The 16,238-nt window shown below is 45.2% G+C and overlaps 1 protein-coding gene across 1 annotated transcript; it reads left to right on the forward strand.

Annotated features, from left to right (window-relative positions):
* The first annotated feature begins 8,484 nt into the window (after window positions 1–8,484).
* On the forward strand, window positions 8,485–14,011 carry LOC123586571 (major histocompatibility complex class I-related gene protein). The gene is given in 4 exon segments (XM_045455804.1): window positions 8,485–8,626; window positions 9,259–9,442; window positions 9,444–9,529; window positions 13,881–14,011. Coding segments are annotated over 4 exon segments (516 nt in total). The 5' UTR covers window positions 8,485–8,511.
* The last annotated feature ends 2,227 nt before the right edge of the window (window positions 14,012–16,238 follow it).

Genomic DNA, 16,238 nt, shown 5'->3' on the forward strand with positions numbered 1-16,238 from the left:
TATTAATTCCACAAATGTTGGTTGATGGGCTACTATGTGTCAAGCACTTTTGGAGATATAACAGTAAACAAGACAGACATAGTTCCTACTTCCACAGAAATTTAACCCAGTAAAGTCCCACCATTCAAGTCAGAAATGGGAAAGACTAGGGGTGAGGAGGATAAGATACAAATGATGGAAAGAGGAGGAGAGAAAGAAATGGATGATATTCTAGAAGCTCAAAGCTTATATATCACCTACATTTGATCCTCAAAGAACTCTCCAATAATATCCCCTGCACAGAATCTTTCATGTAATTTTCTCACTAACACTTGTAGGCTAAGGAAAAAAAAAAAAAATCAAGGTGAGGAAACCCAGGCCCAGAATAGGGAGGTTGACTCAGGTCATATAATGAGCAGAGTCCGAAGCAGATACAGGTTTTCGAGCCCACAGTCTGGGGTTTACCGCAATGTCACAGCACCTTTGGATGTGGATATTTGGCACTTTGATCATTGGTGTAATTTGAAATAAAACAAGTCAGCTATAAAGGGTAGGAAAGGTCATTTTGTGTTGGTTATTCTCCTGTTGACTCGTTAGACTCCAAGCCTTCTCTGTCCTGCCTTGTGCCCTAGGAAGTTGACTGCTACAGATTGCATTACCTAGTGCTCTTGCAGGCTAATTTCAATTTGGGTTCACCAATGGGAGGCACTGAAAGGAGAGAGATGAGAGAGCAGGGAGGAAAGAGAGGTTGGGGGTATTTTCTTCTTCCTCCTTGCCCTCTTTCTGCAATGCCTCTGGTAGTAGCTGTGTCCCTCTGCGATATAGTTTTGCCTGAGTAGTCGCTTCTTCATGGATCTAGACCCACTGAACCTTGATAACACTATTTGCTTCTCTTATCTCTGCAACTCTAGGAGTGATAATGGCTTTCCATGATTGCTAGCTTCTATGTGCGCCATCATCCCTCATTTAGTCCCTTAACCTTGCCCATACATACACAGAGTCTCTTCCTTCAGGTCTCTTTATGTGGCTCATTTGGAGTGAAGGCTGTGTCCTGCCAGAACCCCGACCAAGCATTCTGAGGGATGTTGACAAGGAAGGGAGACAGGGTTATGGTCTACGTGGTATTTGTGCCTAATGCTGGCCTTGAGTAGGAGCTTCTAGATGGGGAAACATGGGGAAGAGATACCAGAGTGTTTGGGGTCACGACTCCAGGAAATGTCAAGATAACTCCAATGTCACTTCCAGAGTGTTGCTTTCATTGGCTCCCCAGCCTGTAGTAGACTGTTCCTCTGTAGTCCATAGTGCCTGTCTACAGTTCTATAATTTTCTATTTGCAAAACTCCTCCCTTAAAGGCAGGGAGAGATCACCTCATTCTTTCCTTCTTTATTTCCCAGGCAATACCTAGTGACCAATAGGCACTTAATACTTCCTGAGTGAATTTATATTCAAGGTATTATCTCTAAGAAATTGAAGTTATCTGACTGGGAGCTATATAGAATTTGGGCAGCAATCATGACTACAAATTTGCAACTGTGGTTTTCTGTAGTTGTAGAATGTGTATAGAAATGTGTGTAGAATGTGTAGGGGAAAAAAATGATGTTTCACACTTTACAACTCATCCTGTTCTTCACTTCAGCCCGTGTGAAACTGTGACCTGATGTGTGTGGGTGTAATTAGTGTGGGGCATATATGGGATCTCTCTTGCAAAGCCATATGTGGTTTGTGTGTTTCATCTTGAAATAATCAAGGTCAGTCTCTCGGTACTAACTCAGAATTCTATGGGTGTATCAATCTGCTATATCAATCTGTTTCACAAATGGTAGGGTCCTCCAGAGACAAGGACTGGTGATGAATAAGCCCTCTAAGTTGCCAACCAGACTAGTGTTAAAAGGCAGACTTGCAGATTATCTGCTTAGAAATGGCCTAGAGTTCAAAGAGTTAACATGAGAAAATGTGGGCCTTTGCTATAGACTTTATTAGACTTCGGTCTGTTTCCATGGAGCTGTTGCCAAGGTACGTGTAACCAAAATTTCTCTAAGACAATGTTCCACTCCCCTAAGGCTCTCTTCTTTTTGGCTGACATGGAATCTATCTAAACTTGAGAAATTGAACTCATTTGTAGGTTTTTCTTCTGACTAGTTAAAATATCTGCCTATTCTTTCTTAAAACCCATTGACCTCAATCTTCTTACCCCAGGGGGTTGCCAAGAACTGGAGGGAAGGGGCATAAGTTAAAGATGAGGCAATGGCTCTTTACACACTTGTTTTATGAAACCCAAATTGAGACAGATGACAAAGGACATTCTTTCTGATGTCCCAATTTATATTTATTCTGGAATACCTTTCAAGAGTATGCATATCAAATGACATTTTCTTACAACTTCAGTGAATCACTTAAAAAGAGTAAGATTCATAAGTTGGAGTTCTTCTGGGAAATATGAGACCATATGGTCATCATTGTATACAGAGAGTACTAAGAAAAAAACCTACCAGAGCTCATTCATTCATTCTCTAAAGCTCTATCTACATGGCCCTACGGGATTCTCCTTACTATTTATATTCCTCTGTGCACCCTCCTCAAGGACTTGGGCTTGCTGTTCTCTCTGGAAGTTTCTTCTCCTCCTATGGCTCACTTCCTCCCTGTACCCAAATTTCTTCTCAAATGCCACCTGCTCAGAGAGGCCTTTACTGGCCCCTCTATCTAAAAGATCAGCTCTCTTCATACAGTCTCTGTCTCTGCTTTACTTTTCTTCACACGCGTTATTACCACTTGATCTTGTATTATGTATTTATCTATTGCCAGTCTTTGTCATCGAAAAGAGCTCAGAGAAAGGGACTTTGATGTATTCATTGCTGTATCCCTAGCAGCTGGGTCTGTGCCTACTGGAAATTCAGAAAAGAATAAAATTTATATGAGATAAGACATTGGTAACCTCCAAAAAGGTAGCCTTGAAAGAGGAACTTAAAAAATCAACTTGTCACATTCAGTACTTGGGGGCCTTCAATAAGTTCCTGTCTTAGGTGAGTGGTGAGGAGATTAGCAGTTCTTACTGGGCATAGAAGCACCCACGTGACTGCATGGTTTGAGGAGTGTCCAAAGATCCTTTTAACTAAAAGTATTACTGTCTGCTTCTCCCCCTCATTCCCACAATGCCTGAAATTCCAAAGAGTAGTTCCCAGGAATCATAATCATTCTGATTGTATTAAGGCATAGGGCCATTTGGGAGAACGAACAAATACTAATTGGAATTTTGTTGACCTGGTTATCCAATCAGGACCCACAGCCACTTGTAAGATCTGGAGCCTGGGCCCTCAGGGACTGGGAAATCGGGGACAATGAGTCATTGTGACACAAGGGGGCGGGAGAGAACAGGGATGACCAGGCGAGGAGGAGATTGAAATAGAGCCTGGAAAGGGGAAGTGCCCCTATGTTAGGGCCAGTTGGGTAATCTAAGGTGGAGGGAGTGCCCATGCAAGAGATCAGAGTGTGAATCCTGCCTCCTCCACTTAAGGATTCTAGGGATAATCTTAGGCAATTTTCTTGATCTCTCTGCCCCTAATTTCCATCTGCGAGATGGGAATTACAAGACCTACTTCAAAGGGTTGCTGTGAGGAATAAATGAAACTCATGTTTATCAAGGACTTAGCATGGTACCTAACACACGGCCTGTACTCAAGAGATAAATTGGAGTTCTGATGGTTATGATTCAAATGCTGCTGCCCTTCACAGACCATTGGAGGCCCAACTTCATGGACGGTTTGCTACCTCCGTCTTGGAGCATTTCTGGATTCCTTCATATGAGAACAGGGTCTGTCTTTGCCGAGCTACTGGAGTACTCTGATGGTACTTCCTTCATAGCACTTACTGCTTGCTGCCCTGTGTTGCTGCCTTGTATTTATTTCTGTCCATGCTTGAAGTCTGCAATAATACTATAAGTTCCTGGAGGACAGAACTGGGATCTGATTTGTTTACTGTTCCTGACATTGTCTCACCATTCCTTGTACATCACAGATACCCATAAATGTACATTGCCCCCACGGATGAATATCTGCAAACACCTCATCAATTATTGTATAATCCAGTAATTTTCACAGTCCTTTGTAAAAATGGCCCAACTAGTCAATCTACAGGTTAAAGGGAACGCAATTTAGAATGTGACCACTGCATCTGGTCTAAGGGTGGTTTAGTTGTGGTGTTCAGGCTTGTCAGCAATATCTGTCAGAGGCTGCTGGGACAGGGCAGCCAAGGTCCTTTAAGAAGCAGTTGGACTGGCCTGGATAGAAGACTAAATTCTAAATTGCAAATTTCCAGGGCGCCTGGGTGGCTCAGTGGGTTGATCTTCCCACTTTGGCTCAGGTCATGATCTCACAGTTTGTGGGTTTGGGCCCCACGTTGGGCACTGTGATGACAGCTCAGAGCCTGGAGTCTGCTTCGGATTCTGTGTCTCTGTCACTCTCTGCCCTCTCCCCTCCCCCAACTTGAGCTCTGTCTCTGTCTCTCAAAAATAGACGTTAAAAAAAAAAAAAATAAACTGCAAATTTCCATTCAATAAGTGAGTTGATGCTGATAATCTGTCCGTGAAAAAGGTGAGAGAAATCTAATTTCATAATTATTGGAACAAGAAGAAAGAATCAAAAGATCAGATTGAATTGTATGAAATACAAAATGGTCAGATACAGGTTTTTTTCAAATGATTCTCAACCTGCGTAATTATACTATCTGATCATCTGAGCAACGTATCTGTAGGATATAAATTATCATAAGGTCTAATGCACCAAGAGAGAAAGGGTACCATGGATCTCCCTCTATCTTTTCTGTTCTGAGTTACTGACTTAACATCTGTCCAGCAACTTCCCATCACGGCTGAAGTAGCATTTCGGAAGCCCAACTAAGGAGCAAGTGTGACCTGTACTTGTGGACACACCAGATGGGTAAGTGGGCCTGTGGCAAAGCAAGGGGAGAGGGCTGCGATGCCCTGGAGCAGAGCCACGCCGCAGCTGCAGGAGGGTAGGCGGGCAGATGACCGGCAGATGAAGGCCAGCCTTCAGGGGCAGAGCAGCCTTTGAAGTCAGGCCTGGCTGGTGGAGACAGACTGCTCGGAAAAACCAGGACCTGGCTTGAGATTGAGGTTGGCAAAAAGACATCACGCTGTACTTGGACAGCATTTTCGACGGACCATGTTTCTAATTCCCTCTTATAAACTCTGGATAATGCAGATTTTTATAAGGTTATGTTTTTGTAAGAAAGTGAAATTATATGAATTGTAAATATGTATGTAAATATGTATGGAGATGATGTCAGCGACACTCATAGCCCAGATCCTCCCGTTGCGCAGGGATGCTCCAAGTTGCTGATGCTTGTTTGTTTTGTTTTTTGCTTGTTGGCGTGGCCCGGGCATATAGACCTGATGTCATAAAAGGAACCCCAGATTCCAAGGGAAGTTCTATCTATACCAATCCAGCTTAGCTCAGAAACACAGTCTCTTTGAGGGTGTCTGGGTGGCTCAGTTGGTTAAGCGTCCAACTCTTGGTTTCAGCTCAGGTCATGAACTCATGGTTCAGGAGTTTGAGCCCCGCATAGGGCTCCATTAGCACAGACCCTGTTTAGGACTCTCTCTCCCTCTCTCTGCCCCTCCCCCTCTTCAAACTAAACTAAAAAAAAAAAAAAGAAAAGAAAAGAAAAGAAACAATCTCTTTTTAAATCCCTTTTTCTTCTCTCCCATTCTTTGCCTGGAATTTGATTTCTGTATGTTTTTTTCCTATGAATAAGTGTGGAAGCGATTCTGACCTATTCTTCCCCCCTCTGTCCGCTCGAGCCCCAGGCCTTCTTGCTGCTCCTGGAACATGCCCTGCCTTCCCTTTCCTCCAGGTCTTTGTACAGTCCCCTGCCTGGACTGGTGTCCCCAGATACCTGCCTGGCTCCCTCACTCCCGGCAGTCACTGGTTCAGAGGTCACCTTCTGGGGGACGCCTTTCACAAGCATCGCTGTTTTAAATTGTACTGCATAGTCCCCTTTGCAACTTTATATCCATTCTACCTTTTAAGAGATATGATATATATTTCATGTATTTTGCATTGTCTGCCTTCCTCCCCTCCATCTATTAGGGCGAAGCGTTCACAAGGGCAGACATTTGTATCTGCTTTGTGTGCTGTGTGCTGTGTGCACTGGAACAGTGCCTGGCACAGAGGAAGCGCTCACATGCTTGTCGAATACATGGATGGATACTAAGAAGATGTGAGAACTAATGTTCATGACTTGCTCTTCCTCTTGCCTCCTTCTTTAAACCGTTGCGTATCTGCAGAGTAGCCACAAAAGCCTTTCCAGATGTAGAGAAGTGGAACGGTTTCAAAATCGGTGGCAGGTTCAAGCACATACACCTTGTGCAGATTCCAGACTGGGTGCAAATTAGATTTCAGCTCTGCTCCCCATTCGCCAGCCTGCACTTTCCGAAAAGTATTTTTAAAGGTATGCATTCCAGGTTAAATAGATTCCTGTGCATCTCAGCATATTTCAAGGCAGAGAAATAAAATGATCTGCCAACAACTTAATTCACAAATATTTATGAAGCTCCTACCATGTGCCAAGCCTCCCTGTGGTAGGCCTTGGCAGGAAACACAAAGGAAAAAAGCAAAGTCCCAGTCCTTAAGGGCTTTAGCATCGAGAAGGCGGTAGAAGGTAAGTGAAGATAAAGAAAATAGAAGGCAGAATGTGATAACTATTGATTCGGGGGTAGTGCTTGTCCTTCTGCTTCAATCTCTGGATCTTATTTTTACAAGAACCAACACTTTTTTGGGGAAAGACACTTATGCCCAACTTGAGAGTGTCTTCCACTGTTGCCTCCTCATCCCAACCCTCATCCCCCCACCCCCCCAGCCCCAGGAAGGAAACGGAGACAGTAAAAGTTCAGAGCCATGGAAAGGGGCCTTAGGGTCTTCAGTTCCGCCCAGGCCTAAGGAAGGAAGACCAGACTCCATCTTGCTCAGTGCTGCAGCTGACGTGCAGAATACCACCTCCACGGAGGGGCCCACGGGGCTGGGTGCCTACTCTGAGCCCTGCCAAGCGGCCCCCACCTCTGCTAGAGAAGCAGGGAGAAAGGAGAGAACAGTTCTGCTTTTACAGAACTGGTGCAATCAGGCGGAAGGGGCCCCGGCTGGTTTCAGCCTCAGGGAATCCTGTGTCCCCCCATAGTTAAGGTAAAGGCATCCTGGCCTTGGGGCGGCCGGTTCTAAAAGACAGCCTACATGAATTCTTTCAGACACAGTTTTAGAAAAAAGCAAAGTGTGGACAGACTTGTATGCACCAAAGATGACCTAACCGCTTGTGAGATGATTTTGTTAAATTCTATATATATATTTTAAATTTTTTTAATGTTTATTTTTGAGAGAGATAGAGAGATAGAGAGCAAGCAGGGGAGGGACAGAGAGAGGGAGACACAGAATTCGAAGCAGGCTCCAGGTTCTGAGCTGTCAGCACAGAGCCCGATGTGGGGCTAGAACTCATAAACAGTGAGATCATGACCTGACCCGAAGTCAGATGCTTAACCGACTGAGCCCCCCAGGTGCCCCGATATTTTTTTCTTAAATATATCTTACAAATAAAGAGGAAGGAATAAACATCATTAAGTAGTATTCAGCCTGAGGAATGGGAACCTGACACCCATCCACAATTCTCCGCAGTGGCAAGGGCCACATGGGAAGATCTGAGTACTCAGAGAGTTCACAAAAGGACAACAGCATCCACCTGGGTAATCTGGAAACACTCTGGGGAGGAGGTGTCTAGTACCGTCCCTAGACAACCAAGAGAAGTCCTTGGATGTGGATGTGGCCCCACATGTTAGAGGGCCTCACTCTGCTCAGCCCCCACAGCCTTCCGCACAGAGCGAGGAAAAGCACTGTGCTTTCAAAGCACTTTTTCTCAGGAGGCTGAGCCCTCATGTGGGTTCTCTGAGTGATCTGGGGTGTCTGTGTGGGTGTGCGTGTGTGTGTGTGTTTGTGTACGTACCTGCCCATGCACACACAGGGGCAAGGTGGGAGCCCTCATTTATCTACCTAGAGCCTTTATTCATAAAACAAGGGGGTGGGTTATCAGGGTTTGCAAGCCCTCTTACGGCAACCCTGGGGGACCAATGAGTGATCACGGGTCCTTCCCCGAAGCCCAGAACAGGGCTCTCTGCTTCACCTCCAAGATGAGATTACCTGTAAAATTTCATCCTAACTTTCCAAACCTGGACAGAAAAAGCCTCCAGGTCTTGGGCTGGAGCTCTAAGATCCTTTCTAGGCCCCAGTTCCTAGGGTTCTGTGATTCTGTGAAAGGAAGTGACAGCTAAGTCCCAGGATGCAGCTGAACCCAGAGCACTAACGTGGGTTGTCTGTGACTCTAAATATCTTCCTTTTATGCCTCCTTCCCGGGGACTCACTCTGACATCTTTTCACCTGGACGATTCACTGCATTTATTTATTTCACTGAATTTATTTCTCATCCCATCATTACCTACGAGTGTCTCTTGGCAGAAAGAGCCACGGGCTCTGTAGATGGTGGAGAACCCCATGCCTGGTCACCGGGAGAGGTACACTCAGCCGCCAAGGGGCCAGCAGCAGACCTTCAAGGTGGAACGGAAGCAGCTGCAGAGTCAGCACAATCACTCAGGTGGCCGCCCCTGCACCAGCCCCCATCCCTGCAGGTGGTTGCCCTGGGCTGACAGTGAACTCGAGCAGCTGGTTGCTGAGCTGCACTCTTTTGGCAAAGCCTGATGGCGTTCAGTGCCTGCCACCTGCCCTAAGCATCTTCCAAGTCGTCTCTTCTCAGGAGCCCTCTTTCCTTTGCCCTCCATATCTCTATGCCATGCCCATTCAGGCTTCTAACCTGTATCTTCTTTCTCATTCTGAATCTGGCCATTCTGTGTCTCACTTCCTGGTAGCCCGGCTCAGTGAGCCGCTTGCTTATGTACAGTGACTTGCTATGTTAACTTTCCCAGGATATTTTTGGCTCTTGCATATCTTTCCCTCCTTTACCACATTATAAAGTTTATCAGTGTGGGTCATTCCCATTATTGGAAAATTCCCCAAGGCAAAAATGATCATGTTCCTATGGCATGTAGGAGGTATTCTGCAAACATCTGTTGATGAGTGGGTTATCTCACAGGAACCTCCTGGAGGCATGCCTGTGGGGTGATGTATTTGGGGGCAGAGGACGCTTCCAGCCATTCCCCTAGTCATCACCTGGATGCCCACCTCCATGTCCCTGTCTAAGCCCCTTCGTGACCTGCACGTGTGTGCCAGGGTTTCACAGTTACCAGAGAATCATTGGCTCGGAGTTGTTGGAGGACAGAAGCACCATGTTTCTCCAGCAGGCCTATGATGGACAAGATTTCACGATCTTCACTAAAGATATCCTTTCCTAGATGGTTATTGATAATGTGGCTCACATTACCAAGTGGGCACAGGAGGCTGATTGGCATGAGTTAATATCAAAAGAATTGGCTAGAAGAAGAACATACTGCTTCATTAGAGAGGTTCCTGCAGTTTGGGGAAGATATCCTGCAAAGGATAGGTAACAAGAAGGGAGAACACCAGGTCCCTACATCCTCAGAACCCTTGGGTTTATATATAACTTCCTCTCATCTAGGTTGTAGTCACCCCATTCTGAAATCCACCTTGTTAGTTGCACTGCGGTGATCTGTAACTCCCCGTGAAAACTTCCCTTAGTTACTTTTTATCAGCACCTAGACAAGATTCAGCAACTCCACTTGTCTTGATAGAGTGGAGTACTTCCAAGGGACACCTCCTTTTTGAGGTATCCGGTGAGACAAATCCTTCCATCTCCTGTCAGTGATAAGCTGGAAAATACTTTGGGAGGAAGCCATTCTTATAAGTGGTTTATTAAACTGAGGGCTCATACAGTACCAGTATGAGCGAAAATCTGGACTCATAAAGAAAACAAATGGAGGGTCTTTACTAGATTTATCATAAGATTCCTTTCAGTATAAAGTTCCTCTTAGACATTAAAGATATGACTCAGCTGGTCAACTTTTAGTTAATACAGACTTTTCACATAATCTCACCATTCAAAATGCATTTATGTCTGTATCATGCTATGGGTAACTCCTAGATACAACATGCCTTTTCCCCTAGGAGTGATCTTTAATGGTGGGACTTTCCAGAGCTGTGACAGGCTTTGGGGAGGCATCTGGGTCACAGTTATGAATGTGGACTATCTGCCCGAGAATATCAGCTTTGGAGGCAGATGACTAGAGTTTGAACTTCAACCCTCCCACTCACTAGCTGAATAACCATCTTAATTGCAATGGTCGCTGGTAACAGAAATCTACTCAAACTGGCTTAGACACAAAGAGGAAGCTATTTGAAAGACAAGAATCAGGGCTGTGTGAGAACCCAAGAAACTAAAACCAAGATTCAGATGGCTTTTTCCATGAGGTGGGGATGTGGCAGCCAGCATAAAGCTTATGCATATCCTCCTAGCTTCACCATTCTAGAGGAATGGGCTTCTCTCTCCCAATTCTAGCTACAAAAATGCTTTTTTTTCACAGGAGAACTACGGTTGGTCTGAATCGGATCATGTGCCACTCCCCAGACTAATCACTGCAACCATCAGGACGAGTTTCTAAGATTGGCTGTGGGTAACAGAATCCCGGTAAGAAATGACTGGCACACTCAAAATGATTTCACTGAATAGAGTTCAATCACGGGATCATGCACAGAGGTACAATCAGGATTGGGGAGACCAGTAAGGCACAGTGAAGTACCCAGAGACTTGCAGCACAGGGAAACTGTTACACCCCCAAATCTGAAGGGGCGAGCAAGGGTCGGTGCCCTAGAAGAAGTGCCTTCTAGCAAGTGCTGTGCCTGTGGAGAAACACAGCAGCTGGCAGACTGCAGTGAGGTGGTTGGGGAACAGGTGTTTGTGACCCAAACCCTTCCCTCTTTTGGCTCGCTGACATTTGCTGAGGATGCTCCTCCACTGGCCAAAACTACTCAGGCCAAGGAGACCCCAGGGGCAGTCTGATGAGCATAACCTCCCAGGGCACGAAGCCAAGCACAGAAGGTCAGAGACCGGATCTGGGGGCTAGAGAGAGAGAGAGAGAGAGAAAGAGAGAAACCAATACACTGTGGGCTATGTTTGGGTGGAAGGATTAAAATTGATATGTTTTAGGGATGCCTGGGTGGCTCAGTCAGTTAAATATCATCAGACTTCAGCTCAAGTCATGATCTCATGGTTTGTGGGTTCGAGCCCCACGTTGGACTCTGTACTGACAGCTCAGAGCCTGGAACCTGCTTCAGATTCTGTGTCTCCCTCTCTCTCTGCCCCTCCCCTGCTTGCTCTCTCTCTCTCTCACTCAAAAATAAATAAACATTAAAAAAAAAAAAAAAAGATTGGTGCTTCTTAACAGAAGCACACGTTAGAGTCAGGTAAACTAATTTTCTAATATGTGCTATGTGTTTGTCAGGAGCAGGGGTTCTTATTATCAGAAAAAAAGCAGAGCTAATAGATGCTAAGCAAACAAAGCAATAACCTTGAGTAAAATAAAGTTGTGATAATGCCTAGACCACAGACATTGGTGTGAGAAACGTACATGGCAGCACTTTGTACATGGTAGTTCTCTGCTTACACATTAAATGTCATCATTGTTGTCAGACCGGAAAATCTCTGACAGCTTAGGATCTGGCTGAAATCTACGGCTGACTTGGGGTTGTGCTGGACCGTTGATCACGGAGACATTTTAGGGCAAGTCTGGGCAGATAGGAAGAGGGACCAGATGAATCTCCACTCCCAGATTTTGATGAGTGGCATAACCTTTGAGTGCAAACAGGGGTGCCTGGGTGGGTGGCTCAGTCAGTTAAGCATCTGACTTCGGCTCAGGTCATGATCTCGCGGTTCGTGGGTTCGAGCCCCGCATCGGTCTCTTTGCTGACAGCTCAGAGCCTGGAGCCTGCTTCGGATTCTGTGGCTCCCTCTCTCTCTGCCTCTCTCCCTCTCATGCTCTGTCTCTCTCAAAACTAATAAACACTAAAAGAGAGAGAGAGAGAGAGAGAGAGAGAGAGAAAACTGTTAGTTGCCTGCCCTCCTGCTCACAGGGAAGGGAGGGAGAAGGTAGGAAAACTGGAACAAAGTTGCTGTAAGTTGGGATGTGAGGGTTAATACCAACCCTGTTGATTCTCCCTGGGATGAGGAGCTCTTGGGAAGACAGGGGAGAACCTGGACCGCTGGGTTGTGTGGGAAGAGTACTGGAAGTATGGCATGGATACCTCTGCTCCCCCTCCAAGCCTCAGGAAAAAGAGAAGGAAGATTTTGTTGAGACAAGGCTCCTCCTTTTATCAGAGTACCAGATAGCAAGGTGGGGTGTAGGGGTGAGGCCCACGGATGGGTGGGAGGCAGCCCTTCCAGGATGTTGTCCGGCTCTGCATGGCTCACATCTGAATGGGACCCAATTCAGCGGGAACGTGAAGGACAGCACCATCTGGAAAATTAGCAGAATAGTCAAGGAGAAGGAAGTCCACGTAGGGACAGGGTGTGGTGTTTTTTGTTTTTTGTTTTTGTTTTTGTTTTTTGTCTTGTCACTACAGGTGCCCCTCTGTGATGCGAATCTCTGTGAATTTGAGGGCATAACCACAACACAATCTGTTTATTACCTATGTTTGTTTCTGATGGCAGGTCACTGTTTTCATCCATTTGGCTGCATAACAAAACACCACAGCCTGGGTGACTTATAAACAACAGAAATGTAGTTCTCACAGTTCTGGAAAATGGAAGTCTGAGATTAGGGTATCAGTGGGCTCAGATGAGGTCCCTGGTCTCAGCGGGAGACCGTGGACTTCTCATCACGTCCTCACATGGTAGGACTGGGCCAGGGATCTCTCAGAACTTCTTTCTTTTTTGTTGTTTTAATGTTTATTTTTGAGAGAGAGTGAGAAAAAATGGACCACGGGCCAGGGAGGGAATCCAAAGAAGAATCCGAAGCAGGCTCTTGAGTAAAATAAACACAGAATCTGAAGCAGGCTCCAGGCTCTGAGTTGTCAGCACAGAGCCTGATGTGGGGCTCAAACTCACAAACCATGGGATCATGACCTGAATTGAAGTCAGATGTTTAACCTGCTGAGCCACCCTGGTGCCCCTCAGAACCTCTTTTATAAAGGCACTAATCCCATTCATAAGGGTTCCACTGGCAGGATTTAAGCACCTCCCAAAGGTCCCACCTACTAATACCGTCACCCTTGCTGGTTACGGTTTCCACATGTGAATCTGGGGGGTGGGCGGGAGACACATACATTCATACCATAGCAATCACAAAAGTGCCGGCCCAAGGACACAAGGCAGTTCAGAGCCCGAGCAGAGCCAAGGTGGCTGTGGTATCTATTTGCACTAGCATGGAGTTGAAGAAAAAAAAAAGGAAGGCTGAGTTCTAATCTCCAGTCTTTTGCTGAATTACTCATCACAAACAGTCACACATTTTGTAATTCAGTTTTCCTTTTCTGTGACTCATAAAAGTATTTCAAAGGTTAACAGTAAATGATCCTGACACACTTTCCAAACACTCAAAGCTATGAGGCTACTCCACTCTGCCCACTTAGAGGACAGAACTTGGCTCACCTCCACATTCGTCATTCGCCAGCACGCTGCCCTAGAGGGAGGTACACAACAAATAAGTTTGTTGTTGATGGACCCGCGCTCTGGGTCGTTCTTGGTTTTACATGTTTCCTACAATGAAGAAAATTAATTGGGAAACCCCGTTGCCAATTTCTACTATTGTAAGCTCTGTCCCTATGATACCTGTACTGTATGTAACTTTATTTCTTCTTTCTAGAGCCCTATAGGTCAGAGCAAACCACAACTTTTCCAAGGATTACAACTGCTTTCTGCAGAGTTCATGGCTTTCACCCCCCAGAAATTTGCATGATCTGGTTGAAAAACGGGGAAGAAATTGTCTAAGAAAGAGGTTATGGAGACATTCTTCCCGATGGGGATGGAACTTACCAGACACGGGTATCAGTTGAGCTGGGTCCTCAGAGCAACTGAGGACTCCTTCCCGTGCAGATTGTGGCCTCTGCATGGCTGTTCAGGTCCCCCAGGATAACAGTGGGTTGTGGCTATCTGGAGATTGAGAGTGAGGAACAGTGGAAAGCAGGAAACACCATGTATTTTTTAAAATCAGTGGTTCTCTCACATTTTGGCCTTAAAGCTCCTTTCTTCTTAAAAATTATTGAGGACACCAAGGAGCTTTTGTTTATGTGAGTTATATCTATTGCTATTTACTGTCTTATCAATTACAAATGGAAAAGATTTTTAAGTACAAGAAAACACAAGTACGTATCTATAAGCCATCAGAGAGAGGATGTCATCACACATCAGGTAGCCTCTAGAAAACCCCACCGTGCACATGTGAGAGATTAGGATTAAAAAAAAAGGGGGGAATCGTGATGTAGACCTCATAAGCACCCTGAAAGGGCCTTGAGACCCCCTGGGGCATTCGGACCACATTTTGGGAACTGTTGTTCCTCTGTTTTCATTTATTACCCCACCTGAAGCTGTGAAATGAGAGATAACAGTAAGAAAAGTAGTGTTGGGCTGCCTGCCGATCACAGGGACAAAAGTCCCCAAAAGTTAGCATAGAAGGGGAGGGGGACTTGTGGATTTTTTCCTCTCTTGCTTGTGTTCAGAACCAGACAGCTGAAAGCTGTTGTTGGGTTCACCAACCTAGGAGCTGGAATTGGTCCTAGCCTGGGGCAGAAGGCCCGAGCTGTGAGGCACCTGGAGGTAGGGGCTATAAAGTATACAGACTGTCACTCCCACAGCTCATTTTCTGCACCCGCCCCCCCAAGCTCCATTTAGAAATGGGTTGGGCCTCCCTTTGTGATCACAGGAGGGCCTGGAACACCTCTCCCATGGATGATGCTTGTGAGGACAATGGTCTGTTTCACAGGTAGGCGATGCCTGACACCTAAACATCAGCAAAGAAGCACAGCTTCTGTCCAGGTGAACTGTCCTCCTAGAAGGTGACTCAGAGAAGATATGGTAATCTTGATTTGTCTTTTTCCAAACTATATCTTTATTATTAACTACTACCAACTTTTGAGGGGATTTTATCCTTTGTTTCAAGACTTTAGTAAGTTTTCCCATTTTAACACTTTTCTCCCTGAAATCATGTGAAAATCCTTTTCCTTCTAAAATCATCTTTCAGGGCTGTCTGGGTGGCTCAGTCCATTAAGTGACCGACTCTTAATTTCTACCCAGGTCATGATCTCAAAGTCATGAGATCAAGCCCCACATCGGGCTCTGTGCTGAGAGTGGAGCCTGCTTGGGATTCTGTTTCCTTCTCTCTGACCCTCCCCTCCTCATGTGTGTGCGTGCGTGCATGGGCACACTCGCTCTCTAAAAAAACAAACAAACAAACAAAAAAACATCTTTCAACACATGAAATGTTGAAGAGTAGATACCTTTGGAAAATGGGGTTCAGGGTAAGGAAAAGGGAAAGGAGAAATGGGAGATATACAGGTTCTTGATACCTTGGGGAAAAATGAATTCATTCACTAACTATGTATTTAATACCTACTATGTGCTAGGCACTATAGTGGATGCTGGGATATAGCAAAGGACAGACGTGATTCCTGTGGTCAGAGAGTTTACAGACTAGTCTTATAAGGTCATTTCCCTGCCTCTGGCTTCATTAGATGCACAAATTGATCACAGGTTAATATTAGTGACACTTGGATTATGGGTTTGAGCCCACTGTGGGCTAAGAGTTTGGCTTTGCTTCATAACCACAGACTTCAATCTCAATTCTGGTGATAGTGTACAAAGCATATTATTAGGTCAAAGTAAGACCAACCCGTTTACTAGAAAATCAACTCAGAGAGTTGGTGAGTCATTAATGTTTTCTTTATAAGTATAGTAGTGATCCCAATCCAGGAAGTAATAGCTGCTGAAGAAAAAAAAAAATTAACAATGACACACCCCTTTCAAGAATGATACACACTGAGTCCCTTCTTGTGGAGTTTGTGAATTCGAGTTAAAATCTGTCAAGTACTAAGAGAATCTTGACAAAACAGGCTAAAAATGTCCATGCTGGCTTGTCAGATTTTGCTGAACATTGTGTAATTTGTTTTTGAGCTACAAGGAAAATTGCATATATCTGACTAAAGACTTTTCCTTTCAAAGCAAAATGGAGTCCATCGACCTTCTTACACCAGATCTATGACTGGAGATAGCTCTTTTCCAGTTTTTCCTCTAGGAAGCATGGTCCCCC

Source organism: Leopardus geoffroyi, chromosome C3 (assembly GCF_018350155.1).
Source record: "Leopardus geoffroyi isolate Oge1 chromosome C3, O.geoffroyi_Oge1_pat1.0, whole genome shotgun sequence".
In the NCBI taxonomy this organism is placed as follows: domain Eukaryota; kingdom Metazoa; phylum Chordata; class Mammalia; order Carnivora; family Felidae; genus Leopardus; species Leopardus geoffroyi.